The sequence below is a fragment of the Lactuca serriola genome, chromosome 2 (genome assembly GCF_051521515.1).
Source record: "Lactuca serriola cultivar US96UC23 chromosome 2, Lser_US96UC23_V15, whole genome shotgun sequence".
NCBI lineage: Eukaryota > Viridiplantae > Streptophyta > Magnoliopsida > Asterales > Asteraceae > Lactuca > Lactuca serriola.
Genome location: NC_136409.1, coordinates 235408447 through 235426810, shown reverse-complemented (window position 1 = coordinate 235426810; position 18364 = coordinate 235408447). Strand labels below are relative to the sequence as shown.

General features: G+C 33.6%; 2 protein-coding genes across 2 annotated transcripts; one reads left to right on the top strand and one right to left on the bottom strand.

Moving 5' to 3' along the window:
• The first annotated feature begins 6742 nt into the window (after positions 1-6742).
• On the top strand, positions 6743-8654 carry PDV1 (plastid division1). Its single transcript, XM_079027392.1, has 2 exons — positions 6743-7189; positions 7920-8654. Exons 1-2 carry the CDS (start codon positions 6863-6865, stop codon positions 8379-8381), a joined length of 789 nt encoding a protein of 262 aa, XP_078883518.1. The 5' UTR covers positions 6743-6862; the 3' UTR covers positions 8382-8654.
• Positions 8655-11298: 2644 nt separating this feature from the next.
• Positions 11299-12168, bottom strand: LOC145090196 (uncharacterized). Its single transcript, XM_079028523.1, has one exon. It carries the CDS (start codon positions 12166-12168, stop codon positions 11299-11301), a length of 870 nt encoding a protein of 289 aa, XP_078884649.1.
• Positions 12169-18364: the final 6196 nt, after the last annotated feature.

The window sequence follows — 18364 nt, the reverse complement described above, 5'->3', positions numbered from 1 at the left end:
TAGAGTGTTACAATATATATATATATATATATATATATATATATATATAGAGAGAGAGAGAGAGAGAGAGAACTCTGAAATCCGACTTTGTATGAAGAAGTTATGCATCTTCGAAGCTTCGCGATTAACCGACACAACTATGTGGGTCGTAAAAAGTAAATTTTAGATAGATTGCTTATTAGCCTAAGCAATCTAAACGAAATTCATAGTAATCATAAAACCGAGCGTGCATGTAGAGAACGTCCAAATCTGACTTCATATAAGGAAGTAATGATTTTTCTAAGTTTAAGCACAGTAGTGCGGATATAGAAATAAAAATTCAAATCGATTGATTGTTAGACAAAACAATCTAAACGAAAGTTGAAGATCTCGTGATTAAGAGTTCGTCGTTATAAAGACAGTCGAGAACAAATTCCGTATGAAGGAGTTATGAATTTCACACAGACTTTAATAGTCTAAACCAGTCTAAATATGAATTTTAGTTAGAGCGAAAATTAGATGTTGAGACCTTAATGAAAGCTGTAGAGCTCGTCGAAAGGATTTTAAGGAGATAAAGAACTTCGAAAACGAAGATCGTATGCAGAAGTTATAGCCATCTAAATATTTGCAAGAAACTGCATGTACTGATGACGTGGCACCACCTGGTGGCACCATGTGGCGTGGTTGGGCAGCCGACTCCTTTGGCAGACATGATGATGTTGCACCACGAAAGCCGACACATGAAACCACAAATGGTGACACGTGGCAGCCTTTTAGAAGCAAATAGGTGGATCATGGAGACGGCGACACATGGCATGAATCTATGGAGCCATCTCACTCCGAAGGCGCGACGCGCCTAATAATGTGTGCAGCATGTGCCCTTGGGACTCTATAAATATTGGCCGATTTTCTTCTTATTTCCTCATCAATTCACTTCAAAACTCTCTGAAATCTCTCTAGTATTTGAGTTTGATTTTTCTCAACTTTTAGAACATTTTAGTATAAACTCTGGAGCTCTAAGAGCCCGACGAAAAAAAGTGTTCGAGTCGAAGTTATGCCCGCATAATTTCTCGATTTTTGATAAAATCTCTATAAGTTAAGCTACTCTTAATTTATTTCAAGTGTAACTTATATTATGTTAATAGTCGTTATTATGAACCTATAAACAAGATTTATCAGTAATTCCAAGCCATTCTACTGATTAATATACTTACGGGGATGATATCTTGGTTGGATTTAGTGAGGTGTTTAAAGCGGGATTTCCAAACAATATACTCCGTATATCAAACAGATCCTACCTCCGATATGATCCTACCTCGTTGTTCCTTACTTGATAGATCTTTATGTAGACATTGGGATTAGTGAGTAATCTATACTATCATTAGTCACAATGAATATAAGACTAAAACTTAGTGATATTCATACCTTGGTTGCGTCAAAAGGAAAAGCTAAGGTGTTAGGCGAAAGTATGCAAAAATCACTAGTCATCCACTTTTAACAAGTGAGTGCATAGTTATTTTCATCTTAAACATAGATATGAAGTATTTTCGATAATTAAGTGTTATATGTGCCAATTATCTGTATTGAAACTTTTTGTGTTCGATGAAACTATATAAGCTAATTTTTGTTAACCATATATGTATTTTTATACTTATAACATATGGGGTATTATAGGGTAAATGGAGATGAAAATAATGAAGAGAGCCCAAGACTTTTATAGTACTACCGAACTAGTAATGTAGTTACCTAGTAGGGTATCGATGATGTCCACAAACTATTTTAGACAAGTCACGTCAAACATGGGCAGGTACACAACCCATAGATGTTCATAAGTCAAACATGGATCGACCTATAACCTGTAGATGTTAATAAGCCATACACGGGCAGGTTTACAACCTGTAAGGTGTTATTTGTTTTTCTGAAGCCAAAATGTCTGCAGTTTGTGGACCATATCTGCAAGTCTCTGCGGCAGAAGAGGTGGACCAAATGTTTGCAGTCTACAATAAGAAGGTTGTTTGTTTTTAAAGTCTGCAGTTGCTGAAATAAACTGATTTTTCAAACTTAATTTCAAGCCATAAACATAAAAAATGCATTTTCAGCAAAAAAAAATTGCACATAATCATCATGATTTCACATTTCAGCAAAAAAACAACATATAAACACAATTATTTCACATTTTCAGCAAAAAAAACATATAAACACCATTATTTCTCATTTTCAGCAAAAAAACATATAAACATCTTATTTGACATTTCAACACAAAACAACACATATACATTACTATTTTAGCAAAATACATCAAGAATATTGTGTTTCAGCAACATTTAACAATAAATTAAGCAATAAATGCTACATTCATGAAGGTTTTCAGATTTCCAGCAACACCTAAAAGCAAAATTGATTTTTAGCACATTCAACAATTAAATTTAAGAATTAATGAGTATTTTCAACAAATTAAACAACTAATTTCATTAAAATGGAGAGTATTTCACCAAAAAAAACCTTCAATTTCATATTAAACAAAAAAAACCAGAAATAGGAAAGGTGCGAACCTGTTGTGTAAGTGAAGAACCGACAGTGGAGAAAAGAAAACCGGCGGTGGAGCTAGAGATCGTCTGCGGGAGCCGGTGGTGTGTCTGGACGGTGGCGATGAGATGAGGGGATGAAGCTAAAGAAAGACCGGCGGTGGAGGGACCAATCGATTATGAGGATACATCGCAAGGATTGGAGGCGATGGAGAAAGGAAAAAGAGATAAGCGATGTTTTTTTTGGTGTAGGTTAAAATGAGGTGCGAAGACCTTTAAAGACAGTAACCCATGTCTGCGCCAGGAAGACCTCGCGTAGACGTTTTTTGATCTGTGCACCTCCAAAAAACAAACACTCTGTGAGGGCATATGTCTACGCGGAACAAACAAAAGTGGTTGTGCAGATTTGCAAAAAAAAACAAAAAAACAAAAAAACAAAAAAAAACAAACAACCCCCAAGTGTTAATCGATTATACATGGGCAGGTTTACAACCTATAGATGTCTATGAACTTGTTTTCGGATCGATCTACAACCTGTAGGCATTGATGAAACATATACGAACAGGTACAAAACTTATAGGTGTTACTAAGTTATACATGGGCAGGTCTCTGACCTGTAGATGTTAAGGAACCACATACGAACAGGACTACGACCTATATGTATTAATAAATTGTTCATGTAGGTATTTTGTTCACCCCATGTTCTTCTTATTATCATATATTGCGAAGGAATCCCCTAGGAAATATTGTTCACTTAAAGATCCTTTAGGATAGTTCCCTTGAAATCATCGGTCTAGGATCAAGGAGTGAGAATAACGGGAATGAGTAATCAGGTTAATTGTCTGATGTGTATTATATAATTATAATGAATTAATTATAATATTGTGGGTTGAAAACCCTATGTACTCACCAGGTTATCCAACCTGACCCTCTTAGTTTCTTTGTATCACAGGTATCAATACAAAAGTATATGATGTTTTGATCTGATGAGAGATTCGAGGAAATATAGGCCATTAGATGTTGTAAGGCTAATAGTGACTATGTTTATGCTTCTGTTTCTTGTATCAGTTATGACATCCCAAGTTTTTAAATAAATCAATGAAAAACATTTCTTCGGAAATACTATTATGGGACATATTCCACAATTATAAATAAACTCTATTTTTAAATAAGCATAAATAAAAAAGTCTTTTATGACCATGAAAAGGGGGATGTCACATGTCTCAAGTTTTCTTTGTGGATGCCTTAATTTTATGAAGTGGTTGAAGAAAGCATATGGAAAGTGTTGGCGTTGTTTCAAAGATTTTAACCAAGACGGATTTGGAGGACGAAATACATTTTAAGCGGGGGAGAATTGTAACCTCCGGTTTCGAGAAGTTTCTAATTTCAGGATAGCAGGCCATGGAGTGTTTATGTAAAAGGTCTTGAGCTTCAAGGGACTAGAGCTTAGACCCTATCGGATGTTGATTAAGTGATTAAAACCCTTGAATTATGCATTGAAGCAAACGGGTAAAATGGGAAAAGTAATATTTTAGGCTTCTTGTGTGGGTTATGGTTTTATTTCAACATGTATTAAGTCAAAATTAATTACATGGGGTTTTGGGTCTTTTTAATACCTTTGCATGCATATAAATATCGTCAAAAACGGTGTTGAAACAAAGAAATTATGACGATTTGAAGCTGAGATGGATTTCAGGAAAAACGTGTCTCCATGACGTGGTGAAGAGTTCTCCAGGACACAAAGAGTTGTGCTGCCCAAGCCCATTAATTTAGGGGTTGGCTTGTATTTAAAGGCTCCAATCCCTTGTTTTTGGTCAGTTTTTCTACCTCCATTACATCAAGAAACCATATTTCTAGCTAACCATAACCTCCCTACATATATCAAGTCCCTCCCCTCTCTTATTATTTATTTTTATGGTGTATTTGTGACCTTGGAGTGTGTTGTTCTTCAAAGTCTTGGTTTTGAAGTTTTGGAACTGAAGAAATCAGCCTCCATCTACCTTCTGGACCTTTTTAAGTTTCAAAGATCCTTGCTTTATTACATTTCCTCTTTGGATCTAAGAGTACTTGGAGTTTTAGTGCTTTATATGCATGTTTGGTGCATTTGATGAAGTTTGGGTTATTGTTTTCAATAAAGTATGCAACTTTATTGATCAATGAAGTCCTAAGAGTATTATATGTTTCAGATATGGATTCCCATAATTGTTTTGGTGCCATGCATGAGGTTTTGGCCCATTTCTTACAATTTTGACCTAGTTTTGGGCGAGACATGCATTAGATATGCATGTCTATAAAGTTTGAGTTTTTATGGATCTTTAGGGTCCCAATAAGCTTCCTAGAAAGTATGAACAAATGACTTGAGGGATTAAGGACTCAATCCATTAAGTTGTCCAGATGAAGGGACCATGACGTGGCAAGGTGCTTGCCACAACTTGGTGAAGAGGAATGTAGCGATTGTTTGTTTGGAAAATGCCACATTGTGGCGGCATGCATGCAACGACATGGTAGAAATTTTAATCACGAATGGTTGCTTATCCTCGACATAGCCATGGGTTGGCCACGACGTTACGACAATATGAGTTGACTTTGATCGCTAATCGTTGACTTTTTGACTAGTTTAACTTTTGGTCAAACTTGGGTAGAAATGAGTATTTCGCTAAGGGATAGTCTTGGTTTGACTTTAGGTAGCTCGATTTAGCTGTTATATTGCTGAGAATGCTGTTGAGCTTCTATTGTTTAGTTCAGGTGAGTCTTATCACTGTATTACTTATGTCACAGTGTGTGTATGTTGACCAACTGGGTCTTATTTGCTGATTGTTGTTATATGTTACTGAGTTGCTGATAGCTCCAGGGCGTGATATCAGTCCATTGGGACCGCTGATAGTCCCCAGGGTTACTGATAACCCACAGGGAGTACTATTAGCCAATTGGGACTGCTGATAGTTCTCGAGGTTGCTAATAAACCATAATTGTTTATATTGTGGTGTTCTATGTAATATTTAGGGTTGCATATAGTCCTCATGACTATTGATAGTCCCAGGGTTGCTGATAACTTATAGTTGATCATTATGTTGTGATGTATATGATATTTTGGGAACTCACTAAGCTTTGTCCTTATAGTTGTAGAATAAATTTTTTTAAGTACTTGACGAATTGCGAATGCGAGATTATACACACGCATCAATAGCTTTGTGATTCAAGATTCCGCATTGTCTTCCTTATAACTCTAATTTTTAATTATGATTTATGAACATTTGATTTGACTTGAATATAACTTTAATAAAATGGACGTTTATTATATTTTAAAAAGGAAAATTTTATTTTGAAATTTTGGTACGTTACAAGTCGGACTGTCCCTTATATTATAAAAATATGTACGTTTGGTCCCTTGTAGACACTAAATGACTATATTGTCCGTTTCTATTTCTTTTTCATTTATTTTTAATATTACAGAATATTTTTTATTATTAAAAAAACATTTTAACTAAATTATGGGTCTTGTCTTAGCACCCACCTACCTTATGTTACATATCTTTTTCTCTCTAAAGAACCACCACCATCAGGGGAGCACCATCAGACCTCCTCTAGAATGCCACTGATGATGTGAACAATCATCGGACTGTTGTCAACATCCGAAAACTCTATTTTTCTCTTGCATCGGTAACCCCTCTGGTAGGAACCTACATCTTTGATTGCCTGAAGACAACCATCTCTGATTTTCTCTAGCATTCGACAACATCTCGATCTCACCTCTGTATTTTTATGATATAGCTGAATATCAAAAATTCGTCTATTCAACTTGAAATCAAGCATCACAAGTTCCAATAAGTATTGTAAAACATTATCAATTTATCAATTCATCTTGAATCAAGCAAAACACATTTATAATAATCCATTTATGATCCTATGTCTTTAGTTTAGCTGTACACGATCAAAATAATTTTTTTTCCTTTTCTAATAAGTAGTTTTATTTTTAATTTTTATAGTTTGTAACAACACAAATTATGGTTCATGTTTAAGAAGTTAATTTTGATTCCGCTGTGAAGTTCTTATTGAACATCAAGTTATAATATATACTTCGCACTCGCACTCGCAGTCTTGCAAAAAAATTTGGATCCGATCGGCGATTTTACAAAATGTAAAACCATGTAAATTTAAGACATAAGTTATAAATCAGTTATAATGCATAAATTCCATTTTTTTTTTTCGCATCAAGGCTCATCGCTGTAGTGCTGTCCAATGAGCTGTCTACTCTTTTCCACGCACATACACACGGGACCACCTTAACCCTAACGCAAACTTCCTATTCCCGCTTCGAATCGCTTCCATCCTTTCCTTTTCTGTAGTTTCCTCCACTCATGAAATGGGAGATGGAGATGGAAGAGGTGGAAGCCGTTCTCGAGAAGATTTGGGACTTGCACGATAAGCTTAGCGATGCTATTCACTCCATTTCCAGATCTCATTTTCTTCTTTCCGTCAAAGCCTTACGCAGTTCCAATGATCTATTCGACCGTGCCGCAGATAACAACAAGAAAGTCTCCGATGATGAAGTGAAAGGAGGTTTCGTTTATGTTAAAGACTTCCCGATCGAGGAAGATGCTCACTCGGCTATTCATGAGGCCAAGAGTTTGAATTCTATTCGTACCGCTCTCGAGAACCTCGAGGACCAGCTTGAGTTCTTTCATGTGAGTTTCTGTTAAGTTATTGCTTCGAATAATACTAGTTATGTCCTTTGTCCGAGAATTGTGTTGTAGCAGACCTAATTTCTTTGTTGGAGCGAACCCTAATTTCTTTGATTGCTTGATATTTTGGCCACGAGACCAGGAATTTTGTTAGAATTTGACCTAATTTGTATAGTGGTTGGATTCCATTATATGTTTAACTACGGGGACGTATGAGCTGATCTAAAGTACAAGCCATGAATAAGCTTAATTAGGGATTTTACTGATTAAGAGATTTTAATGAGTGGATTAAACTGGCAGGTTTTAGTGGATCATTGTTAGTCATGGTTTATATTTATGAATACTTGTAATGCAAATGTACAGTTTGGTTGCTGCTGCATCCTGAAGGATATGGTGTCTAATTTGTTCATGGAATCGGTCGTTTCAACTTTACTTGTTTGTTATGAAAGAAATTTACAGTTTTACACCTACAAATGCATGAGCAAAGTTGTTTAATTGAAAGCAAACCTTGTATGCCAACTCTTGTGCAATACATAAATCTAAATTGTGCCTTAGGCCTTTAACAATCCTAGTAATAAAGATTAATAATGTATTGCTTATTATTTTTGGAGCCAAGGTTAAGATGTTTTTTCCTGATCATCTGCATTATGCTAATTGCTACACCCCCAATTAAATATACATATGCAAGGAAAAAAGCTTGAACCGAATAACATTTTTTTTTTTTTGGATGCAGACTGTGCAGACACAACAACGGGCAGAGAGGGATGCTGCAATTGCTCGGTTAGAAGAAAGCCGGATCGTGCTTGCATTAAGATTAGCGGATCATCATGGTAAAAACTACAAAGTCATCGAAGAAGCAAGGGCTTTTGTTGGACAAGTACAAAATCACAGTTGTTCCTATAACAACATAGAAAAGAAGTCAAACATTCTGGTCAATGTCGTGATTTCTAGTTTTAATTTTGCAAAAAAGTCCCTGAAGGTTGATAATGTTGGCGGTTTGTTTGGGAACGCGGCTTTATTTGCGGTTAGCATGCTGGCATTGTTGCATCTTCATCAGGTAGCCGATAGAGATGGGGAACACCATGGTTACATCTCAGATCTCCATCAAGTTAAAGTTAATACAAATGTCACAAAAGTTTATATACCCGAAGGTGGTTCTTCAAATGGTCTGGACGTTTTATCTGCCAGAGGTTAAAAACTAAAAAGACTACTACTATTACTACTCTCTCTTTTGAGTGTTTCTTTTGGCAAATAGCAATCTGGCATTGTATTAGAACGTCTAAGTCTTAGGTGTTGATTTACTCTTTTCCTAAATTTGTATATTTTTAGGCTGCATTTTGTTTGGTGTGCATAACAAGGATTGAACATTTTGTTTTCCCCTTTTCACACATGGAGTCCGTTAACGGGAGGCATATACATGCCAGTGAAATTTGAGAGAGCAATGGAAATTTTAGTAGATGTTGCAATACGGATGTGAGCAAACATTTGAATATGATGGGTTTGATTTGATATTGTCAACACCGATTTAAATATGTTAATAAGTTGATTTAATCCCTATCCCTATTCTAATAAAAGAATAGGTTTAATCTCATATTGACAAGTGTCATGCAATTAGAACTCCTCATTAATGTTATATATCATTTATCATGCCACTTGTCAACCTATTAATTATTCATTTTAAATTTCAAAATCTAAATTTCTCACTCTAATTTTATTAAATTAATAATTGATTCTTTATTTTAAATTTCAAAATTTAAAATTTCTTCTTTTAATTATATTAAATTAATAACATTAGATTAAAAAATTAAATTAAATTAATATAAATTATAAAATGATATAACTCTAAGTATTTATTTAAATCAACGATTATAATTTTATATAACTAAAAAAATATCTCTTAAATAATAATTTATTTAAAATAATTGATTAGTAATTTTGATTTTTTTAATACGAAAGTTTAATTAATTTTATAACCGTGGTTATCACGGGTTATAAACTAGTAATCTAATATAAGGATATTCGATCATCAGAAATGAAAGCATATCCTCATATCACTAACTTTTAATTGAATTACAAAAAATGACCAACTTTGAAACAAATATGTTTTGGACTCGTGCCTTGGACTATCAGAAAACCTTTGATGTGTTTGAAATCTTACATTTCAGACTAAATGTTCACATAAAATGATCTGAAATCTTACATTTCGGACTAAATGTTCGTTTCAAACTGACATTTGGTTAACATTTTGGACAATCCTTTGCTTCAGATTGGATTTTTATATTTATTTTTGGTAAAAGTTGAAATACTCTCTTAAATTACTACATGTCTCGTTTTGATATTTAATTTTTTGAGGAATTTTCAAAATAGTCAAATCTCTTAATGATTTAGCCAAAAATTAGTTTTTTTTTCTCTAAATTAGCCATCGAAACCATAGATCCGGTAAACACACCTGCGTTTTCGTCAAATGGGTTGCGTAATCGTCGAGCCATCTACAATTTTCATATGAAAACCTAACTCATAAATGGGCTTGTGATATGGATAGTAATAATGCAGAAAATTGGTGGAGTTCGTTGTTTTGGAATGTTTGTACACGCCTTCAACTTTTGCCATATGCAACGCCACAATGGGCGAGTACTTTGTCGGGTCATGAAAATGGAAGTTCATCTAGTGCATCGTAAAACAACATAAACATAAAAGGAGGGGATGAGTTCTTGTCTTGGTTTATGGTGAGATTTCAAGTGTCTTAAATGAAGACTCTGTAACAACGTTGAGTCAGTTTACACACACAGAGATAAAAATATAAAAAAAATCACAAACTAAAAGCGTATAATACTCTTTGGCAAATCAAATATCATCATACTTTTTGTTCATATTAATCTTCTTACTCATTAGATTTAGACAAAGACAAATGTAAAAATCAAGAAAAGAGATTAAAATACAAAATTAATGGATTACACATGTCAAGTTTTATAGGAGTATGAAGATAAGAATGAACAAAAGGTAAAAAAAAAATATTTAATTTTTCGTTCTCTTCTTATGTTTGACATGATTATATCCGCAAAAAAAATATATTCTTGTGGGTCATTGGTGCAACTTGAAAAGATTTTGGATCCATATGCATAACATACTATTTGTTACACGTTACAACTATAAGGGTCTCATACATAAGGATATTTTTTTAAAATTTATTATTATTATTATTATTATTTAGAATCTCTATATATATTTATAGTTTGGAAACGATGAACCCATGACCGGTTACCCATATCAAGGCTAATGATGTCAAGTAGTTTGAGTACTTCTCCGACTATCGGTTGCATGGTTGATTATTTTCCAATTTATATTAATTGATATAACAGATTGTAGATTCAGGTGTTTACAAACTTCTTATGTATGCTTAGACCATCCGTTATACCCACCACATACCACATATGTGGTGAGTGCCACATCAGCACCACATTCCACTACCACTAACATTGGATACCTACCACTAACACACCACTCCACATCATTATTTTTATTTTTTTTAATTCAAAAATACAATAAAATTACTTTTTTTTTAATTCAAAAATTACAATAAAATTACATTTTTTATAATTAAAAAGCATTCATTTTTTTTAAAACTATTTTTTCATTAATTATAAAAATAAAATAACAACTTTAAACTACATTACTTAGTTAATCTAGAAAAAAAACATTACATTAATAAGAAAACGAACAAACGTACATATAAAAATCCTAATCGTCGTTCATGCTATGTTCGTACAAATGTTCCGCGACATCTTCTCGAAGATTGAAACACGTTTCACTGTTATGAATTTCAACAACTCGCTCTAAAAAAGCATCAGTTCAGGGTACGAACTCCTCAATTGGAACGGCAACGTCGTTCGGATCATACGTGCAAATCGCTCGACCTTCATCTTCAATAATCATATTATGCATTATAATACATGTTAGGACCATTCGTTTACTTCTTTCTTTATCCCAGAGTCGTGTAGCATATTTCACTACATGTCATGTTTGCTTAAGGACTCCAAATGCCCTCTCGATATCCTTTCTCGCCGATTCCTGTTTTTTGTAAAAAAATTTGCTTTTTCACTTCGAGGAACCGATTATGCCTTCATCAATGTAGAATAATCCGGGTATATCCCATCACCAAGGTAGTAACCGTATTTGTACGCGTGCCTGTTTACCGTGAACGTCATATCAGGTGCTTTGCCGGTCCAAATATCGTTGAAAAGTGGAGACTGACCAAGAACATTAAGGTCGTTGTTAGACCCCGCTACTCCAAAAAAGGCATGCCATATCCACAAATCTTGAGATGCAACAGCTTCTAGGATGATAGTTGGTTCACCTATATCTCCTCGAGTGAACTGACCACGCCATGCAGTTGGACATTTTTCCCAAGCCACATGCGTACAATCTAGACTGCCAAACATACCAGGAAATCCATGCCTCTTTTCATGAGCCGAATATAATCCATCAATATCACGTTGAGTAGGTTTACGCAAATATTCTTCGTGAAAAACCTCATAAACACATGCAGAAAACCAATCAACACATTCAACTGCGGTCCTCTCGGATACTTTCAAGTATTCGTCAGATGCATCAAATGCTATACCGTATCCCAAATACCTAAGAGCAGCCGCACATTTTTGTATATTACTAAAACTCATTCTTCCTCTAGCGTCAGGTTTTTGTTTGAAAAAATCATAACGAGATTCTAAAACATTACTAATACGTAAAAATATAGCCTTATTCAGACGGAAACGACGTTCGAACGAGTCGTCATTATAAAGACAATTATCGGCAAAGTAATCACGTACCAATAAGTCGTGTGTGGCTTGACGATCACGATTGACCACCGCCCTTGTACGCGCTGCATTCGAACTTTCTTCGGCGTGAACGTGTTGCACAACATTGAAGAATGTCTCGACGAATTCTACGTTGTCATCCGAGTCAAAACTTTTTAAAAATTCCATATGTATTATGGGATCCATGTGTATGTATTTGTGGTTTAGAGAATAGAATGTGGTGTAATAGAATGTGAATGTATGTGTATGTGTTTTGGTAATAGAAGTTTATTTATAATTGAGTTTGAAAAAAAAAAAAAAAACGGCCAAAATAACCGTTCAACGGCCAAAATAGCCGTTCAACGGCCAAAAACCAAACAACCAATCAAATGCCTCGTTTGAATCCGTTGTCCCGAGCACGAGTCACCACGAAACAACGGGGTGGTGTGCACGCTCGTTGTTCGTGGCCAGCTCGACCACGAACCTACTCGTTATACGTATACCGTTTGGCCTTATCATAATTAATGATGCTCACCTAAAAGGGAAATACTTGGAAACTATGTTCCCACCGATTTCCATGAATGACAACCAAATCCATGCCCTTGGAAAAAACACAAAATGAGAAATTATGATTATGATTATCAAGGTTAGATGATTATGTTGGTAATATGGAGAATTTATCCATCTTATCCAATAATGAAATTTCCATTAACATAACCCATAAAAATTATGTTCTTAGATGAATATCACAACCTTTGTTGTCAACATTTGCTTAGGAATTTACGAACTAAGATTGGAAAAAACCAGACTTGGAATGGTGTTTGGGAGACATACAAGGCGTAGAGTATGTTTGATTTTCAAGACAGTTTTGCTAGGTTATGTTGTTCATTTTCCACTCAATGTATATGTATAGACATTATTGGTCATGTAAAATAGACAAAGACGTACTTCCATAGGGTTATTTATAATATAATGACCTATAATAGTATAAATTTCCTTAATACATTATCAAGAGATGAAAGAAAACTACCAATTACAATGTTTAGTGAGTTTTTCTCTTACACGATGCAATAATGATATTGACAATCTACTCTAATAAATGAAAGTTTTTTTTTACCACTTGTCACACTCTCATTCAATTTGCCAAATATTATTTTGTGGTTATTTTAAATTAATTTTTTTTTCCATATGTCATTTTATGAGTTTTCATATTTTATTAAATTCCACATAATATTTTAATATAATATTTGCAATAAATGTAATAATAAATGGATATCAATTTTATTAATCAACTTACCTTTTAATTTCAAAATTCTCAAAATTAGTTTCTTTTGTTTATTTATTTAAATTATTTGTTTAAATTTAAAAGATTAAAAACATTTTCATTATAATAATTCATTATTTTGGTTATTTTCTTATAAATTAAAGTTTTGAAATATTTTGACATTTATATTTAATTTTTTTGTTTAAGTTAATCCATATAATTTATAGGTCTCACAACTAGAGACATAATATAAGAGGTTTATTTTTAAACATCCATAAATAAAACTATAGTTTAAAATTGCATGATGACTTATATATATATATATATATATATATATATATATATATATATATATATATATATATATATATATATATATATATATATATATATATTCTTGGTAAATAACGACTTTTTTAAATGTCATATATTTCGACCTTAAGTACCCATTATCAACAAACCAAAATATTAAACGATCCCTATTCCAAACCAAGTACGTTTCTATTATGAATATAAATTAGTTCAAAATCCAAAGAACATTTCCAAAATAAACATTTCGAATTAAAAAAATGCATACGATGACACTTTGGGGGTCAACATCACGAAGCTTAACAAGATAGCAAACCATTTGTTTTCCAAAATCCAAAACCTGAAGAACAACTCAACAATATTTATTTCGAAGTTTGAAATAATGCTTGCCACCCTAACTTACAAAAACTAGAATATATTAGGATACAACGTCAATAAAAAGATGCCATTTTGTTTGTAAATCCCATGAAATTGGATTTACCAATAGTAAGAAAGAATAAAGATTTTTTTTACAAGTATTTTTGAAGCAATTGAAATAATCACTTCTTGCAAGTGATCACCAGCCTAGGTTGTGATGCATCCTGGGTTATAGGTCTCAGTGGTGATATCAAGAGTTTGATTATTGGCTAAACACATTTGGGGGTTTTTCTTTGGATTGGCGTGGGTTCGATTCTTCGTTCCCTTTAGTGGTGAGTGGTGCCCCTCTTGGTGGCCCGCTAGACATTCTTGATCCATCGGGCCGGATTACCCTCTATCTATTTGCCGGTTCAAAAAAAATCACTTCTTATATACTACTACCTTACCCCGAATTCCAAAATGATCAGATTTCAGAGTAAGAAATCATTTTTAGAGAAACATATAATAGTTTGATATTTTTAATAATAAAACAAAAATCATATGATTTTTTATAATAAAACAAAAACATATGATTATTTTCGTGAATATCCTATTAATATATTAAATTGAGTTAAAAGATGTTTTGTTAACTTATCCCGGTACCGAAAGTTATAATTGATATATTACTCTTTAATCTTTGACAAAATTTGTTTACAAGGAAACTTATCATTTTTTTTTATTTAAGTCGATATGTAAATGAAAAATACTTATAAAAAATTTATTATTTAAGTCAATTTTAATATTCTTCTATTCAAACCTTTAAAATAACTTATTATTCGTATAAAAGCATTAATAAATGATTTTTTTTTTCAAATAAACAATTCCAAACACCGAGTAAATTGAGCTGAATTCAAAATAGTGACACACACCTTTTTAGTGTATTGCTATCATTTTCTCTTTCTTTGTAGTGTATTACTATCTTTTTCTCTTTAGTGTATTAGTGTTTCTAAACTATATCTATTATAACATTGAAAGTATCTAGTGAATTGTAACACTATGTTTTTATGTTTTTAAGTTATAATTTCATTTTTCTCGGAATGACGAATATTATTAAGCAATTAGCAAAAGGTTAGCACTGAAATGTTACAAGACAAAACTAACATGGGTTGGATTTTGTAACCAAGCAACCAAACTCAAAACGTTTTTCTTACTCCTATTAGGAAAAAAAATACGAAAAATGTTATCAGAAAGCATGGATTTCTTAGGAGGATCCATCCCAAAAATTGATTTGTTTCTAAACTTTCAAATCAACCAAAAAGTAATCACCAACTCAACATCAAAAGCCTTGTTACGAGCAGCCGAAAGAGACACCTTATCCGACCACGAAATAAAAGGGGAAAGTGGCCAATCTTCTAGAAGCTCCAAATCCCACCTTAAAGTAATCCAAATCCATAGATGACGAAACACATCACAACCAACAAAAACATGATCAACAGTCTCTATTAAAGAGGTGCACAAAGGACAAAGAATCGACTCCACCTCTATCCCACTAATTGACAATCTCTTTCTCTCTCTCTCTCTCTCTCTCTCTCTCGTATGAATTCTCTCCTGAATGACTCTCCACATAGAAATATTGACTTTGATAGGGACCCAAGAGTTCCACCTAGTTTCGCGATCATCCCCCACAAAGGAACCATTATCTAAAAGATCGTCTCAGCAGAAACAAAGAACTCACCTGAATTCTCCAATGACCACATCAATCTGTCAAAAAAAAGTATAAAGTTGAACATCCTGCAATAAGGAAACCAAACGAAACCACTGATCTTCCTCCATATCACCATAAGCATGACATATTAGAAAATCAACCGAGGAGCCTGCCGAAAGGTGATCCGCAACTACCCCTATCTTGGTCTCGTCCAAATAATAAATCTTATGAAACGAAGCAAACAAAGAACTATCTCCAAGCCAAGAGTCATGCCAGAAATCAATAAGTTTCCATTCACCCACCTTAATCTTACATAATGAAGTCAAATCATGCCATCAATCCCACGACCGATGACGAGCCTTAAGGATCCCATTCCATGGTCTAAAAATAGACCTACAAAGGAGCACCGATCTTAACATACCATCTGAACCATATGAAGATTTAACAATTTACACCAAAAAGCTATCTGGAAAATGAAAGAATCTCCACAACCACTTAAATAACATTGACCGATTAAAAGCAAACAAACTACCAATCCCCAACCCTCCTTTATTATGACTAGCCAACACCTTATCCCACCACACCCAATGCAATTTGCGGTCCCCAATAGTTGACCTGAAAGATTTAATATGCTTAAGAGTCATTATAGAATGATATTGCTAATAATATATGATCATATAAGGTCACACCATATAGCAAGTTACCATCAATTGATTATTTATTAGTATAATTTGATTATTAATAAATATATCAACACTTGTATTTAATTGGAAAATTATTATTTCATGGAAATAATATTTTACTAATTGAGAATTTATTGTGGAAATAATATTTATTGGAGAAATAAAAACTTATGAAATATATCATAAAGTAAGCTTATTTATAAGTTATATTTATATATCTTAATAAACTAGTTCAATTTATATAAAAGGTAGTTTTATATAAAATAAGATATTTATATATTCATATTTATATTTTAATTAGCTAGTTACAATTTATATAAAAGATAGTTTTATCTAAAATAAGATATTTATATATGACTAGTTATATAAATACACACACACACACACATATATATATATATATATATATATATATATATATATATATATATGTTGGGAATTCTTTCTAAAAAAATGATTGATTTTTAAAAAGATAACATGTATGTATATATAAACTAGTGAGGAGACAACTTTTGTCTTCTTTTGTGCCTAGCTTTTGCAAAAATAGAAGAGGAGATCAAGCATGACTCACTTTTGAATTGTTTAATCAATTCATGCCATGATTGGAACAATGTTGTCCATGCTTTTGCTTTAAGGTCTCTCTTTCACTTTTTGGTCATTATATAAGAGAGAGCATGAAAGGGTTTTAACACACTTCTTTCAAGTCTTCTTCTTCCTCTTCTTAGAGCCAAATCCGAGAGCTCCATGCTCTCTAGAGGATTGCCAAATTTTGGAATTTGAAGGCTCTTCTTCTTCTTCATTCTCTTGTATTTTGATGCTAGACAAAGCCCCTTTGCTGCTTCACCTTTGAACATATATTTGATATATATTTCAAAGGCTTATGAACAACAAATTACAAGTGAATACTAGCATGTTTTGATGGTTCTACTCTTACTTGGTGGATACTTGTAGAGAACTCTTGCTTTAGAGTTTCATGCCATACTTCATCAACTTACAACCTACCATGAGGATCAAAGTCTTCAAAGGTTGATATGCTTTCCCTTCTATGGTTGTTTTAATCTTTCTAACTCTTGCAAAATGATCCGTGGTGGGTAAAATATTTGTAGTTTTATTCAACATTTTTAGAGCTTCTGTTGTTAACTTTACCGGTTGTGAAACCAAATTTTTCAATAAAAACCCAACATGACCACCAAAAAAACATGGCATGATAAGACTCAAAAAATTTCAAAACTAAAACCGGAGCTATAAACACGTACATAAAATATGAATCCAAACTGCCCAAAACATAATGCAACAAAGTAAGACGACCTCCTATAGACAACGTCTTAGCCTTCCAAGTAGTCAACTTGTTAACAAAACGATCAATCACCAGTTTCCAACTAGCCACCCGAGTCATATTAACACTCATTAGTAACTAGGGCTGACAATTGATGACACGACATAACAAAAATGCACAATATGAAACAAAGTTGGGAAGAAATTGAAATTTGAATTCGTTTGTTCAAAATTTGATACGATTTAACATTTGTTTGTCATGTTTTTTGTAACAACCCAAAAAAAAAAATTGTTTTAATATTACTAAAAATCACATCATCCAATGTCATATATAATAAGAACCATGGAATAAGTACTCAAAGTCATAGTAACTGTGTCAAAACAAAACTGTATCGATCATAACAAAATGTCTGAATAAAACTCCCAGGATAAAACTGAAGCTGTGGTGGGTGCGATGCCATCAACCCGAGCTCTTCCCTTTGCTAGCGGAAGTACCTGAAACCAAAACTGAAACTGTACGCACGAAGCTTAGTGAGCTCCCCCAAACTACCACATACCATACAACAACACATAAACACATATTGGGCCTTGCCTACTGCATAACCAAAGTCCGGAAACTGCATCGGACCGGAGTCCGGAACTGACTAGGGCCTTGCCCTCTGCGTCGGACCGAAGTTCGGAAACTGCATCGGACTGAAGTTCGGAACTAACCAGGGCCTCGCCCTCTGCATTGGACCGAAATCCGGAAACTGCATCGGACCGAAGTCCGAAACTAACCAGGGCCTCGCCTCTGCATCGGACCGAAGTCCGGAA